This window comes from Branchiostoma floridae, chromosome 9 (assembly GCF_000003815.2).
Source record: "Branchiostoma floridae strain S238N-H82 chromosome 9, Bfl_VNyyK, whole genome shotgun sequence".
Lineage (NCBI taxonomy): Eukaryota > Metazoa > Chordata > Leptocardii > Amphioxiformes > Branchiostomatidae > Branchiostoma > Branchiostoma floridae.
Genome location: NC_049987.1, coordinates 17,156,939 through 17,172,122, shown reverse-complemented (window position 1 = coordinate 17,172,122; position 15,184 = coordinate 17,156,939). Strand labels below are relative to the sequence as shown.

The following is a 15,184-nucleotide window of genomic DNA, read 5'->3' as shown; positions in this document are numbered from 1 at the left end:
GGTTTTGCTGGCAGCCATTGGATCACTCCACCCCAGGCGTTCATGGAGTGTCTTTTACTATCTATGGAACAACTAAGGACCTCACTTTCAGCGATTGGTACCCGTCTTGACAGCATCAGAGCAAAAGGTAAATATACACGAAACGTATACGTAGGCCACATCAACATTAATAACTTGCGTATACGTAACAAGGCAAAATAAATCTCTGATGGAAGGTTACTAAGCACGAGCTACACGTCCTTGCTATTTCTATTTAGACCAGAGTATGTATGACGGAGAGCAAATAGATTACAGTATAATACGCAAGTACCGTGGGGGATCGTGATCTTGACTGAACGCATCTTACTTGTTGTTGCATACAAATTGTAGATTGTGGAAAAATCTACCGAATCTCCAAAGGCTCTATGGATTCTGGAATCTACACCATCTACCCGCGTGCGTCGGGCGGCGGGAACAACAGCGCCCCTCTCCGTGTGTTCTGCCGTGTGGAGGCCGGCCGAGCCTGGACCGTCATCCAGCGGCGACAGGACGGCTCTGTGGACTTCTATAACCGGACATGGGAGGACTACAGCCGGGGCTTCGGCAACCTGACGGGAGAGTTCTGGCTCGGCAACGACAACATCCATCTACTCACCAGCCAGGGGAGGTACAAGCTGGATGTTGACTTAAGAAGGTTTGCAAATTGTTTTAGAAAGAAATGCCATCCGGCCGCCGAGTTCTATATGCAATATGACATTTTCCTCGTGGAAAATGCCCAGGCGATGTATAAGTTACATTTGGGGAATTATACGGGTACTAAAGGGCAGAATTGGTGGAGAGGTCAGAATACCGCGATATTTCGTAACAAACCTTGCTCTGAAGGTTCTCATAGCCGCTCCTGCTATCTGTTCAAAATGGGAGGGTTTTGGGTTCATCGATGTGATACTTTGAACCCCAATGGTTACTATTATCATAATGTTACGGACTGCCCTAAAAAATCTCAATGGAAACCCCCCGGGATTTTTACCTTCAGGTATATTGAAATGAGGATCTCTAAAACAGAGTAGCAACAGAATGACACCCCTAAGGAAACAGGGCAATTAACGATGTACAGTCAAATAAGACAAAATGCTCATTCTTAAACGTTTTTCTCAAGGCTTAGAAATATACGGCAACAATTATAGGTTGGGTGTTTCATGTCTGAACACGAGTAAATCTGGAAAGGTTATAGCTGGTAAACAAGGGAAGGTTCATGGCACAAATTCAGTCATAGAATAGTCCACCTTACCTTAATATATGTATGCATTGTGATTTGTGTAAATATGCATATTTAAGCGGTGAAGCATATTTTCAATTCATCCAGAGTTTTGAAGATAGAATTGTATTTTCACATTGCAGTTACATGATAATAAGATATCATATCATTATCAGTGCTTCATCATTTCCTTGGGTCTACATACACGACATTTTCTGCATATACGTTGTTTCATACACTCATATGAATACTCATATTTTATTTTATAATTGCATTAAATCATAGAGCTTGCATTGATTTCACAGATGAGATAAAAACAATTGCTTTCAAGTCATCTTGAGCTGTTTTAAATTTTTGTTATGCAGACTTATTAAAGTTATTGAATAAATGTATTAATCAGCGAATGAAAGACCTTTATTGTAGATTAATGCTCTTACAAATAACTGATCTAAGAATGATTTAAAGGCAGGCGTGCAATTGAATTGATCATGATATAAAAATGTGATATCTTGCTTTATCTACAGTTTCTATTGTATGTTAGTATGTACAAGTTGAGCTTCTTCATGCTTCATAAGACAATTGTAAATGTACTGAAGATGGAACTTATGATACATTATTTTTGTAATCGCATAAGGAATATAAAATTTCTGTGCTATTTGAATATTGAAACTATGGAATTTACCTTGTGTACAGTTGAACTTCAAGAGGATATTTCTGTCACTGTTGTATAACATACATTCAGCTACAAAATATTATCTGCTTTAGTTACAGTATTAACGTATATTGAAAGATGCTTGCCGTTGCTATCATATTCTCTATTCAATAATATATCACACCATAGTATGAATTAAAATCACATCTTCAGTATTATCACTAGGGACTTTGTTCATCTCTTCCTGTGTTGTTTCACTCATTGTTTCCGTATCTTCAACATCATTTCAGTGAATGAAAGACCTTTATGGTAGATTTATGTTCTTACAGATAACTGATCTAAGAATAATTAAAAAGCAGGAGTGCAATTGAAGTGATAATGATGTAATAATGTGATATCTTACTACATCCAAATTTCTATTTTATTATAATATCTACAAGTTCAACTTCATAAGTTGTTTCATTAGACAGTTGTAAATGTACTAAAGATGGAACTTATGATGTATTATTTTTGCAATTACTTACCTAAGGAATATCAATTTTCTTTGCTATATATATATATCACATCATAGTTTGAATTAAAATCACATCTTCAGTATTATCACCTGGGACTTTTTTCATCCCTTCCTGTGGTGTTTCACTCAATGTTTCCGTATCTTCAACATCAGTGGCATCCAAAACTTCACTGTACTCATCATCATCAAGCATGATCAGCACAGGTGGTAGGAACGCTGGTTTGCTTGTCACTGATCCATTGTTTGAATGTTTCGTGAGCTCTTCGGACGAAGCGTCACTATTTAGTCCCTCGGGGGAACCTCTTTCCGTGTACGCCTGAATCTATGATGTCTCCGCGGAGTCAACATGTTGAATATTTGACAGGAGACTGATGAGTAGAAACATAACAAAACATACTGTAAATGCATTTAAGTTCGCGGGGATTTAATTTCGCGGTAGTCGGAAAAGGAACTTATCGCGGTGGTTTTAATTCGCGGTATAGCACCATGCACTATAGTCTCTTACTGTTATGGAAAAATGTTCGCGGTGGTTTTAAATTAGCGGTGAAGTGGCCACCGCGAAAACCGCGAACATTAAACCACCACGAACATTTCTGCATTTGCAGTATTTGTTTCATTCCCATACATGTACTAATGATAGTAATGATAGTAAAAAAAATGCTGTATCAAATTGGCATGGAGTCCTTTGAAGGAAAATAGCTAGCGGCAAAACAAAAGAGAACAAAGCAAAGGTTGTTTTGCACGAGCTCAAGCAATCAGCAGAATTAGTCTGCACATCCCAAAGCTGCCAACCACCACGGCCCAGTGGCAACCTCAACATGGCCCTGAAAGGATGGGTGTTTGTACTGTTCGTCATTGCTACCAACAGCTGTCCGGGCACTACCACGTCCGTCAGCCCAGCCGAGCATGGTTGTACGGATGGCTTTCGTCTTGCGGACAATCATGAGTAAGTGGACCATACACTTCGCAAAAAATAATTTATCTGCAACCGATTTCAAACAAAACGTTTCTACATCAGCATCCAAATTTCATGTCAGCACGGTGTATTGTTGTTGTTTTTTTTCTTAAATAAAAGCCTAGGCCCACGCCACATTGCTAAACCGGGGCTTAGCCGAGCCGCTTTCGGGAACGAAAAGTACGATATTAAGGACACCAAACAACACAAGAAGTAAAGAGAATAGTCGCGGGTAGTATTTGTGTATATTTTTACGTATACGTTTGCATTTTTCGTTTCCACAAACAGCCCAGTCGGGCCCCGGTTTGGAAATGTGACGTTATCCTTACTTCCAAACTATTACAACCAAAAAATGCTTGAGGTAGTAACTGTATGAATGAAGATGGTCTGAGGAAAATTGTTTTTCATTTTTTTTAGGCAAACTACGTTCATCTTCAAAGGTATCCTGCCTGGTTTTGTGGGCCACCATTGGAGTCAACAAAGCCGGGCTTCCATGGGGAGTCTTCTACTATCCATGGAACAACAGAGGACTTCTCTCTCGGCTATCGCTGTGCTGATTGACAACATGGAAGCAAAAGGTAGATTAACAGACTTGTAGCAGTATTGCATGGAATATCAATCGGTCAACTGCCCCCTCCCCCTTGCGTCAGGGATTGCACCAACAGTAGAAGCCGTTTAATTACACACCCCATTTCATTTGCCAGCGTATCTGTATGGTGCAGCAATGCGAAGTTATCCAGGTGGACCGCACCGGTTTTGGATTTGGGGATTCCGTGCAACTATAACAGAAATGTGCGGTAATCCGTTGTGCAATTAACTGGGTTCTATTGTATCACCAAATATCTCCAGTTACTAAGTCTGAAAGGCCTTAAACGGAGACACTGTCTTGGATTTTTCCCTGATGTTTTTAACTTCTTTCCATTATCATAAATAGACTGTAATCATGTCTGTTTCGCCACATTCAAAATACACTTCAGCACATTTAATCAAATAGATTTCCCTTTCAATGGATTCAACACTAAACTTTGATACGGTAAAACAAAACTGAAAACCTAAAGGAAAAATCCTGTGATATTGATCTCAAACAAAATGTATTTTACTTCTCACCGCATTTGAATTGTAGATTGCGGAGAAATCTACCGAAACTCCAAAGGCTCTATGGATTCTGGAATCTACACCATCTACCCCCGTGCGTCGGGCGGCGGAAACAACAGCGCCCCTCTCCGTGTGTTCTGCCGTGTGGAGGCCGGCCGAGCCTGGACCGTCATCCAGCGGCGACAGGACGGGTCTGTGGACTTCTATAACCGGACATGGGAGGACTACAGCCGGGGCTTCGGCAACCTGACGGGAGAGTTCTGGCTCGGCAACGACAACATCCATCTACTCACCAACCAGGGTAGCTACAAGCTGAACGTTGACTTAAAAAGGTTTGCATACTGTTTTAGAAAGAAATGCCATCCAGCCGCCGAGTGCTATATGCAATATGACACTTTTGTCGTGGAAAATGCCCAGGCGATGTATAAGTTACATTTGAGGGATTATACGGGTACTGAAGGACAGGATTGGTGGGGAGATCAGAATACCGCGACATTTATTAGTACTAAGCCTTGCTCCTATGGTTCTCGTCGCCGCTCCTGCTATATGTTCAAAATGGGAGGATTTTGGATTAACCGGTGTGATACTATGAATCCCAATGGTTACTATTATGATCATAATGGTACAGGCTGCCCTAAAACATCTCAATGGAAACCCCCGGGGATTCGTACCTTAAAGTATATTGAAATGAGGATCTCTAAAACAGAGTAGCAACAGAATGACACCCCTAAGGAAACAGGGTAATTAACGATGTACCGTCAAATAAGACAAAATGCTCATTCTGAAACGTTTCTTCTTAAAGCTTAGAAAATATACGGCAAAAATTATACGTTGGGTGTTTAGTGCCTGAACATGAGTAAATCTAGAATGGGTATAATTGTTGTACAACGGAACGTTCATGGTACACATTTAGTCCTAGAATGGTCCACCTTGATATATGTATTTAGATGTATTGTGATTTGTGCAAATATGCATGTTAAAGCATTAAGCCTAATTTGAATTCATCTAGAGTCTGCAAGATAGAATTGTATTTTTATATTACAGTTACATGATAATAAGACATTTAACATTTATATCGTTATTAATGCTTTATTATTTCCTTGTATCTACATGCACGACATTTCTACATATACTCCGTGAATACAACTTTTCATTTTAGAATTACGTTCATAAAATCATAGAGCTTATATTAATTTCACAGATGAGATAAAAACGATTGCTTTCAAGTCATTTTGAGCTGTTTCAAAGTTTTATTGGGTTATGCAGACTTATTAAAGTTATTGAATAAATGTATGCATCAACGAATGAAAGACCTTTATTGTACATTAATGCTCTTACAAATAACTGATAATTTAAAAGCAGGAGTGCAATCGAAGTGATCAGGATATCAAAATGTGGTATCTTAAAACATCTACAGTTTCTATTGTATGTTAGTATGTACAAGTTCAACTTCTTCATGCTTCATACGACAGTTGTAAATGTAATGATGGAGCTAATAATGTATTATTTTTGCAATTGCATAAGGAATATCAATTTTCTGTGCTATTTGAATATTGAAAACTATGGAACTCACCTTGTGTACATTTGAAGAGGATATTTCAGTCACTGCTGTATAACATACATTCCAAATATCTTCTGCATTTACATTAGTTACAATATTGGCATATGCTTTGCTGAAAACAAATACGGTCGTTATGTCATGGCTACCTCGCTAGTGTCACTTCTCGAAAATTAACTTCAATGTAATTTGTGTGGTTTGCAATATGTAATTACTTCGGAGTTTTGTGAAGGCTGTTCTGTGTCAAGTATTTGTTTTTTGAATATTTCTCCTCGTTGCGAGAAGCTTTAAATGATCCTCATATGTTTGTATTTTTCATGATTTGAAATATATGTAAATCTTCAAAACGTTAGTGGGTGGATGGATGGAATAACTGAGATGAGTTTAAGACAAACGAAGTTACTGAACGCCAGACATACGCAAAATCACACTCCTCTAGCGTCCTCTAGTGGACTCCAGACGCAAAACATTTATCAGGACATGTACACGTATACCATTAGGATCTCCCTATAGTATTGTGTACAAGTAAATAACAAGGCCACTCTACATCTGCTTGGTTTCTGTCAACCCTACATCTGCTTGGTTTTTGACCACGTAATTGATAGAAATAATCACGCTATACGATTAGGCCATTCTCCTACAGCAGAGTACCGTCAGTCATTTATTCCTGACTGTACTCTGCTTTCCTTCCCTTTTGCCGGCGGTATTACCCGCCCTACTTATTAGATATTAATGAGCTTGCCCTTATATGGGCAGTCAACCGTTGGGGATCGGGCGTTGGCATGGTGAGCAAACAAAGTCATGGTAAGACGTAACATGATTGGCTGGTAGCTTCCCAGCGGCCTTTGCGAGACAGCTTCCGACAAAATGAAGCCCAAGGAAGGCCTGTTCTCTGATTGGTTGACAGCTTGTTTGTGGCGACAATCATAATACCCGTAGGTAGGCCCTGGGACAGCAGGGCCCCATAAGGTAAATGCCGTTGGGGACCGGGCGTTAGGAGGATGGATTAGGCTCGCCCTATAGTGTTGTATTCGAGTAGAAAAAGATTTTAAGCTAAGCTCTGCGTGGATACAGACAGAAAAAGAAGAAGAACACACCATCATAAACAGTTTGTTTTTGTGGGAAATATAATAATGTAATGATTTAACCTTAGATACTTTTAAAGCTTTGTTTTGTTATACAATTGACAATAGTTGACTTTTTTAGTTTAAAACCCTGTATCTATATATGCTTTTTAAACCTCCGTAACAAGCGCTTGCCATTCGTAATATCCTAGTTGGACCATTACATTGTATTATATACATATTACACTACAACCAAAATGATACATGAGGAATACATTATACTGAAAATGTAACTTGTAAAATTACGCAATGGTACTACTTAGGACCGAGGTTCGTTCTCATGCAGATGAAGAATAATGCCAATACTGTCATATTTCATATTCAAAAATATATTACATCAAGGTTTGAATTAAAATCACAACAAGTCCTCCATCGGTGGGTCGTCATAGTCATGATCGTCAGCGTTATCAGTAAGGTTTTGTTCTTTCATCTCTTGTGGTGTTTCTCTCACTGTTTCTGTATCTTCAACATCAACGGCATCCAAAACTTCACTGTAGTCGTGGTCATCATCAGCACAGGTGGTGGGGAACGCTGGTTTCTTTGTTTGAATATCTTGTGAACCATTGTTTGAATATCTTGTGAGCTCCTCGGGCGAAGCGTCACTATTTAGTCCCTCGGGTGAACCTCTTTCGGTGTCTGAATCTGTGATATCTCCCGCGGAGTCAAAATGGTGAACCGGGAGGAAGGTGCTTCGCCCCGGCACAGTTTTCTGCCTGTCTCCGGCGTTGTTGTTGTTGGGAACGGCGGCGTCAGCGCGTATGTTGTTGACTTTGGCGTTGAAGGGTACGGCGTAGGGCGGACTGAGGGGTGTCGCAGGGGTGGGGGGTTCCCGCAGGAGTCGGTCCACCACGGTGGCGTAGTCGTCGTACTCGTCGTTGTCTTCGTGTTGGCTTTCTACATCCGGGACCTCGGAGGTCTGGGTGTAGGTCAGGTCAGGTAGGAGGCCAGCGCCTTTCCTCTCCCGTCTGAAGTTGTTGATTCTCCTCCCACTTTCCAACGCTCTGTTGTAGCGGACTGCACGCCGGTAGCTGCGATAGAAACAAACAAATAAACAAACAAACAAACAAACGAATGAATAAATAAGACGTGTCTTAGATTGTTGCCATATATACGTACACTTAGAATTTTCAAAAGAACTCAACTCAAAGATGTTGATAACATACAAACGCAAAGAAAACTTTTCATCGCAATGAACATTAATGATTGTCAAGTTCGATATCGCCCTAGACGTGCTTCTAGAAAGAGAATTATTTTTCTTTACCAAAATAGATGTTCTATATCATTACTGAAATAATTGTAACGTCTGCGATTTTCGAGTCAATATTCATTTACTAGGCTGTTCTGTTGCCAATCATTGTTTGCCAGGAAGATAATGGAGGACAGGAAGATGTGGGAATATCAGCTGAAGAGTGAAGACATTGAATAGAATATTTTATATGTTTTATTTAAGAATTTCAAAGTATAAAGACCGACCTCTGCCTGGACAAAAAGATGCACATGAGGATCAGGACCAGGTTCATGATGATGAGGAAGCAGCCGACAATGGCGGCCACCATCACCCTCAGGTACCGCGTGTCCTGCTGGGAATGGGCGCAAGGTGGCGTCGCAGGACCGGCTGTAGGTGCTGTCAACAGAAAAACGTTATTCAAACTTTATCGTCAACGTGTCTCCTTGCATATATAACATAGGCTTTGTGGACGTCATTACAGATTCACGATTTCCAAAGATATCTTCAAGTCGGCTGCATCGACGTGCACCACAATATTTTAATTCTGTCGGCTATTTTTGCTTCCAGTCTAGATGTAGACGATACAGTTCCAGGGCAACAGTTCCTTCACAAATCACCGTGTTAGCGCTTTAATACCGCCGAGTTGTTGAATCCTTGCATTCTGTCAGATCACTACGATAAAAGGCACTCCGACGATGAAGCTTCACTACCTATACACTTTCTTACAATTTTCTCCCGAAAAAGATAAAATATACTTAATTGTGAATTCAACTGTAACATTTTGCTGATGTAGATACGCATTTCTGATGAAACTGAAACATAATTGTAAAAGAAATTCATCGTATATATAGTTTATAAGCCTATGGCATGGTGTAGCAAAAGGAAGTCCCTTACTAGCATTTGTAGGTGGTGGGATAGTGGCGCACTGTTGTTGTAAGTCAGCGATTGTTAGGTTCACTAGCGGTGTTCCCTGTACCGTCTGGGGCCCTGCACACGTCGGGCTGCCTCCAAGCTGTTCACTGCTCCTGTTGTTTACAAACGAGACCAGGCCGTGCTGCAGACAGTCGCAGAACCACGGGTTGCCGTGCAGGGTGATGCTATCCAGCGCCGGAAGGTTGCTGAACAACGCTGGAGACGGCAAAGCATGTATTGTGAATGAAAATTCTACTAACATAGGTTTATTAAATCCTGAGATCGGAAGAGATTATAACGAATTGTGCAAATTAACCACATTCATGAACAACCATACATGATAACCCTCACCATATTCATTATGGTTTAGCGAGCAGTAAATTAACTCCCCCATATATGTCCCATGAGTATCAATATATAATTGACTTATTTGGTACCAACGGTTGGTACATGTCTGAAGGATCCTTATGTGTTAGGTGCATCAGGTGTTTCGATTGCTGCGGTCTGTGTCATTGTAATGTTTGCGCGCGCTCGTCTGTCTTTCACTTCTTGGTGCGTGTATGTGCGTACGTACGCGTGTGCGTGAGTGTGTGCTGAAGCCCAAATGCTCACCTGTAGACTAACACTGACACATAAACTCCGTGAATATTATATTTTTTCATCAGGTTGGTCGATCGATAATTAAAAGATAGTTTCCCTCTGAAACTCTTGTCGACGTTTTGGTTGGCCGGCTGACTTCTTATCCTCCAAATACGTGCACAACTACATATAACTCTGAGGCAAAACAGCTTTCATGTCTAAACTGGTAAACTAATGCAGATGCAGATATAAAATTAGATCCACGTACGTGGTCCTGTAGCCCACACGGCGCTCCGCAGGATTCCGCCGCACCCACTCGGCAGCCCACCCGAACAACCCCCGCCACACTCCGACTCGTCCACCTTGGTGTGCTTCCCGAAGCTGTGTCCACACAAACACTGTGCAGGAGGGAGGATACAATGTCTTAACGTTATTTACTTGTAGATTAAAAAAAAATAACACTTCTTTCTACCTGCATCCAGCTGCTGTGTATAATCCAAGGTTGTAGAAAGCAAAGCAATGATTAAATCTAAGCACAGAAACAACAAAAAGAAAACTGTCAGGGTTGTACGAATGTTTGTTGGTAGAATTCATAGATGTAAAGTTTACACGTTCCAACACAAAATATAGAAACTCACCATAGATTTTCGGTACCGTACATCTGAAGAAGGTCGACGAGTTTGACCAAAAAATTTATGGTGAGTTTCTTTATTTTGTTTTGGAACAAAGCTTAAACTTTACAACTATGTCAGGGGTGTAGTTCCTTTTCTAAGGCAAGGCCTATCTACCGCCCTTAGCCAGATAATTTATTTATTCCGTTTATGACATGTAAAGAAACAAGCCAATCATATCAACAAGCCAAAATCTTCAGAAATGAGGTCCTAATCGGCTCCTCTCCTGAGGTGTCGCCAAAAATATTTTATGGCTTACCATGATGCTATCCTGTAGCCCGGCGTAGCTGTATCCCATGGCGGCGCAGGTCTCCACACAGCTGGCGGGGCTGAGGGAGTATCTGTGGGTCAGGCTGACAGGGAAGTCTCGGTCCTCGGTCGTGTCTTCAAAACACCCGATGTACTGGGGAGATCCTGGACACAGTGAAAAGAAGAAGAATCATATTGTGTGTCTAGCAACACTTTTATTCTTCGTCCTTAGCATCATACGTTGTTTTTGTTTACTTATTTGGGTCCTATGAAGACTGGACACAGTGATGATCAATTGATCAAAAAATACAGTTCACAGTTGAAAATGCGCGTGTGCACTGTGATGCATTGTGGTCTAGGGTTAAAGTTCAAAACCCCTGGTCATTTGTCTATATTCCAGGGGCCTTTAATACTTTACTTTATTCTTTATTTCATATATAATGTTAAAGTTTAATTCAAAGTCAAAATGTTGCGCCGCAACTAAAAGGAATACAAATAATTTTGAACATCAGATAGCAAAGTGGCGTTTTTACCTCTCCCAATAGTTGCCAGCTGGTTATTCGCCAGCAGGAGCGTCTGAAGTGACGTCAGCCCGGTGAAGGTTTGTGACGTCATGTGCCATATCCGGTTCCGGGATAGGTTCAGCTTCCGGAGTGCCGGAACGTTCCGGAATGTCCGGACGTCTATTGCCGTAATCCGGTTGTTGGACAGATCAAGATCCTGTAGGCTAAACAGGTGTATATTTAACATGATTAATTTGAATCATCAACGAGATATCATTATGCTTTGGTTTACGTTGTTTTAAGAACGCTTAGTCGGGATTTTTTTTACATGAATTTCCATGATCACTTTTTTTGCAGATAGATCATGACCAAAAAAACGTGACCAAGAAATTAAGTTTGAAAAAAAATTAAGATCCGCGTTTGGATCATCATTACAAATGTGAAGAATTCATGCCAACTATTTTACAGTCATAATCAGGATGTCATGAGGCGTGTAGGAACAGGAGGCACATGTGCAAACGAGACGGGGGGGGGGGGCGGTATGGACTTCCTAGACACCTTTGACCCAACGTTAGAGTCACGTGTTCTCAAATGTACATGTACGAAATAGTGGGTCAGTCACACTGAGGAAAGCCGTATTATCGGCATTAAAAATGGTGATTCCTTTTTGATTGTTCAGTCAATGTATAGCGGAGGGGAGAGTCCACAAAACGGGGAATACTACATTTTCAAGCAGCCTGCATCAATCTGGGAAAATATGCATTTTAACTGACAAATATTGACCCCAAAACACCACAACGATTTAGCAAGATGATGGAAAACTTAACACTAAAACTGACTCTCTGGCTCCATTATAGTGTACGTTTAATGAAGGAAGGAAGGGATATACAAAGATGGCGGATACCCATATTTGGAAAGCTCCGTAATGTCACGTGAAAGCCAAGAATATGTTCTAAGCTATTTTGATAGATGCTTACCTGTTCAACCCTACGAAGGCATCTGCGACCAGGAAAGACAGCTGATTGTACTTCAGGCTAAGCTTCTGAAGTCTAACAAGGCTCGAAAATGTACCTAAACAATAGAACAAAATGTCCTTAGGAAATGCAGCATCGCAACATGGTTACAGTCAAAGGGACCAGCAAAAAGTGATCACATCGAACAGATAGCCTCTTGGACAGGATTGACCGTAACTTTACATCTTTGTGTTAAAAGATATGAGTTCAAATTAAAACAAAAATACAGTAAAATGCACATATTCACTACTATTAATATATCTTTATATTCTTGGAATTTGTTATGGTTAACGTAACTTCTAGTATCATATAGTGTTTTATCTTTATCTAGTTGAATGTAAAAAAAAAACTCTTACCAGCCGGGATTCTAGAGATGCCGTTTCTCATGAGGAGGAGAACTGCTGTGGTGTCCGGGATGTTCCTCGGCACACTGGGTAACTCATTATTCTTACAGTCGACCTTCAGACCTTCTGCCGCTGGTGAGCACTGGCACGGTGACGGACACCGTTGTGCAGCTGTCTGTGTGTGTGAAGGGAATAAGGTTGATACAATACAATATTGCAGAATATTGCATATCAAATTCAACATTATTCTATGTTATACCTTCTTTAATCTTTTTGTTGTTGCTTTTGATTGCTTATGGTAGACCAACCAACTCGATTCGCACACATAACAGATTAATCAATAAGAACTGCGGTATACGTGTACGTGTGTGCCTGTGTATATATGTCTGTATGTGTGTGTGTGTGTGTGTGTGTGTGTGTGTGTGCGTGTGTGTGTGTGTCTGTGTATGTCTGGGTGTGTGTGTTTTGTGTGTGTGTCTGTGTGTGTATGTATGTCTCTGCCTGTGTGTGTGTTTGTGTCTCTCTCTGTGTGTGTGCCTGTGCATATGTCTCTCTTTCTGTGTGTGTGTGTGTGTGTGTGTGTGTGTGTGTGTGTGTGTGTGTGAGAATTGAAACCAATATGTTTGCACGTTTCAATAGAAAATGTTAGGAGTTAACACTGTGTATAATTCTGCAATTAAAGATTAAACAGAAAACACTGCCGGACAACGTATAAACTTATCCAAACTGTTACTACATATACTGCAGCTACTACTACTACTAATGTCATACTCTCTCTAATGTCATGCTGTCTAGTACTAACTGTTGACCTGTGCCAAAATACACGTACCACATTTAAGTTCTCAACAACGCCATTGCAATCATCATCCCATCTCGCCAGCGTTTAGAGCGTTCAACAAGTTAAAAACACCCCATCCCATCCAAAACAGGAAAACGAATTTTTTGTGCAAAACGTTGCTTACCTGTGACAATGTCAGCCATAGAATGACACCAACAGTCCACAGTAACCGCCTTGTGTAAAATCGCCACGACGTGGAGCCTGCCATTTTTACCCAACCTGATACATACAGTGGAAAATCAAGTCACATTCAAACATACAAACACCAATCACAGAACTCGCCAAGTGTGAAATTAGATGTTTCAGTTCGTGCGTTCATGACGCGCAATATTTACATCAAACAATTTTTTGGTAATGACTTGCAACATTACATTGTGTAGCTTCAATAAGCTTGTTTGTATTCTAATTATATAACGCTAATTTCGACTCATCGCGCTTCCGTGCAACATTAGATGTAAACTATGCGTGAAATTAATTTCTCTAACAGGTCTGGAATTGGATTGACTTCATGTATAAATTCCAACACGATTGAGGAATGACCTATATTTTAGAGTGAACAGAACCAGTCTTTGTCAAGGAATGAACAACACGTTGCTTCTATGGCGTGACTTTATGGCGATGCCACACGTCACTCTGTGAGAAGTCGACCAGCAGTTGCAGAAAGCTTATGGCGTCATCCGTCTCTATTAGGATGGCTGTAAGGTCCTGTGGTATATTGCTGATATGTATGTACATACAAACAGTTGATTGTTCATTCCTTGAGAAAGAATAGTGCTGAAGTTTAAGTCAAGAATATATTTCCTTCTTACTTCCGCGCGAAAACAAATCAACGGTGACACATGATAAATTACCAGTGAATTTTAAATGTTTAAATGCAACAATACAACAAACAGGTTTCCAACACGGTGCCGTTAACATTTAAAAATAACTGTTAAAGCATTAAGTTGCCAATCTGGTGTATGACCTAGTACTAACCCGTCTGGTTGGCTACACCGTATTCCAAATAACATGGTATGTAGTATGTATCCACTAAAACCACACTCAGTTCAATTAAAGTATATAACAATTCGCCACTGTTCCGTATTTTAAATCTACAGTTCTATACCATTTGGAAGTATTTTATCTTCCGGATCCCTTTGCAGTGGTTGGAAAAGAAATGTGTTGTTGTCAAATGAATATAAAATTTATATATAGATACAAATATGTGTGTGAGTGAGGAAATACGTGCACTGTATCACGTTTTGTAGAAGCTATGCCATGTCATTCATAGAGTTGGAAGACGGTCGGAAGGTTGGATCACGTATACATGCAAGGCGTAGTAATATATTGTGCCAGGATGTGGTGTACACGGCCCAGGATGTGGGCTATGACAGGGGTGACAAAAATCACGTTCTAACCAAATTTTGCCTCGCACAGACACGCAATGTATTTTATTGCTGTTTATTTTAGATGTTTTGATAGTTCAAAATTATTTCAAAGCTTTAAGAACTACGTGGATTTATCAAAATGGTACGACCAGGTATCTAAAAACCCCTTTACCAGCCTCACAATAACAAAAACGGTGGCTGATGTAAGGATGTCCTCCAGACGTTGATCGAATGAGTCTCTCTCTTGGACACAAATCTTCCCACAAAACCGTTACTAATCAAATCAACGTCCCATGGTCAACAACCAATCAAATCAATGTATGGTGGCTGAAATAAAAGGCGCACATA

General features: G+C 40.5%; 3 protein-coding genes across 3 annotated transcripts in view; 2 read left to right on the top strand and 1 right to left on the bottom strand.

Moving 5' to 3' along the window:
• Positions 1-44: 44 nt before the first annotated feature.
• On the top strand, positions 45-1,470 carry LOC118423327 (fibrinogen-like protein 1). The gene is made up of 2 exons (XM_035831451.1): positions 45-127; positions 370-1,470. Exons 1-2 carry the CDS (start codon positions 64-66, stop codon positions 1,044-1,046), a joined length of 741 nt encoding a protein of 246 aa, XP_035687344.1. The 5' UTR covers positions 45-63; the 3' UTR covers positions 1,047-1,470.
• A 1,748-nt stretch (positions 1,471-3,218) lies between these two features.
• Positions 3,219-5,088, top strand: LOC118422232 (fibrinogen gamma chain-like). Its single transcript, XM_035829748.1, has 4 exons — positions 3,219-3,346; positions 3,773-3,933; positions 4,479-4,782; positions 5,079-5,088. The coding sequence occupies exons 1-4, from the start codon at positions 3,219-3,221 to the stop codon at positions 5,086-5,088; spliced, it is 603 nt and encodes a 200-aa protein (XP_035685641.1).
• A 1,932-nt stretch (positions 5,089-7,020) lies between these two features.
• Positions 7,021-15,184, bottom strand: part of LOC118423298 — a 12,200-nt gene continuing 4,036 nt past the window's right edge. The window contains exons 2-10 of the mRNA XM_035831402.1: positions 13,594-13,688; positions 12,644-12,806; positions 12,252-12,345; positions 11,305-11,498; positions 10,782-10,936; positions 10,120-10,249; positions 9,255-9,488; positions 8,606-8,756; positions 7,021-8,160 (exon numbers count right to left, since the gene is read on the bottom strand). Of these exons, the coding sequence (XP_035687295.1) occupies positions 7,488-8,160; positions 8,606-8,756; positions 9,255-9,488; positions 10,120-10,249; positions 10,782-10,936; positions 11,305-11,498; positions 12,252-12,345; positions 12,644-12,806; positions 13,594-13,677 (1,878 nt within the window). The 5' untranslated portion in view covers positions 13,678-13,688 and the 3' untranslated portion in view covers positions 7,021-7,487. The remainder of the gene's footprint in view (positions 8,161-8,605; positions 8,757-9,254; positions 9,489-10,119; positions 10,250-10,781; positions 10,937-11,304; positions 11,499-12,251; positions 12,346-12,643; positions 12,807-13,593; positions 13,689-15,184) is intronic.

Coding starts and splice junctions, on each gene's coding strand:
- LOC118423327 (XM_035831451.1), top strand. CDS start 64: ATGGAACAACTAAGGACCTCACTTTCAGCGATTGGTACCCGTCTTGAC. Junction 128..369: donor TGACAGCATCAGAGCAAAAG/GTAAATATACAC, acceptor TACAAATTGTAG/ATTGTGGAAAAATCTACCGA.
- LOC118422232 (XM_035829748.1), top strand. CDS start 3,219: ATGGCCCTGAAAGGATGGGTGTTTGTACTGTTCGTCATTGCTACCAAC. Junction 3,347..3,772: donor CGTCTTGCGGACAATCATGA/GTAAGTGGACCA, acceptor CATTTTTTTTAG/GCAAACTACGTTCATCTTCA. Junction 3,934..4,478: donor TGACAACATGGAAGCAAAAG/GTAGATTAACAG, acceptor TTTGAATTGTAG/ATTGCGGAGAAATCTACCGA.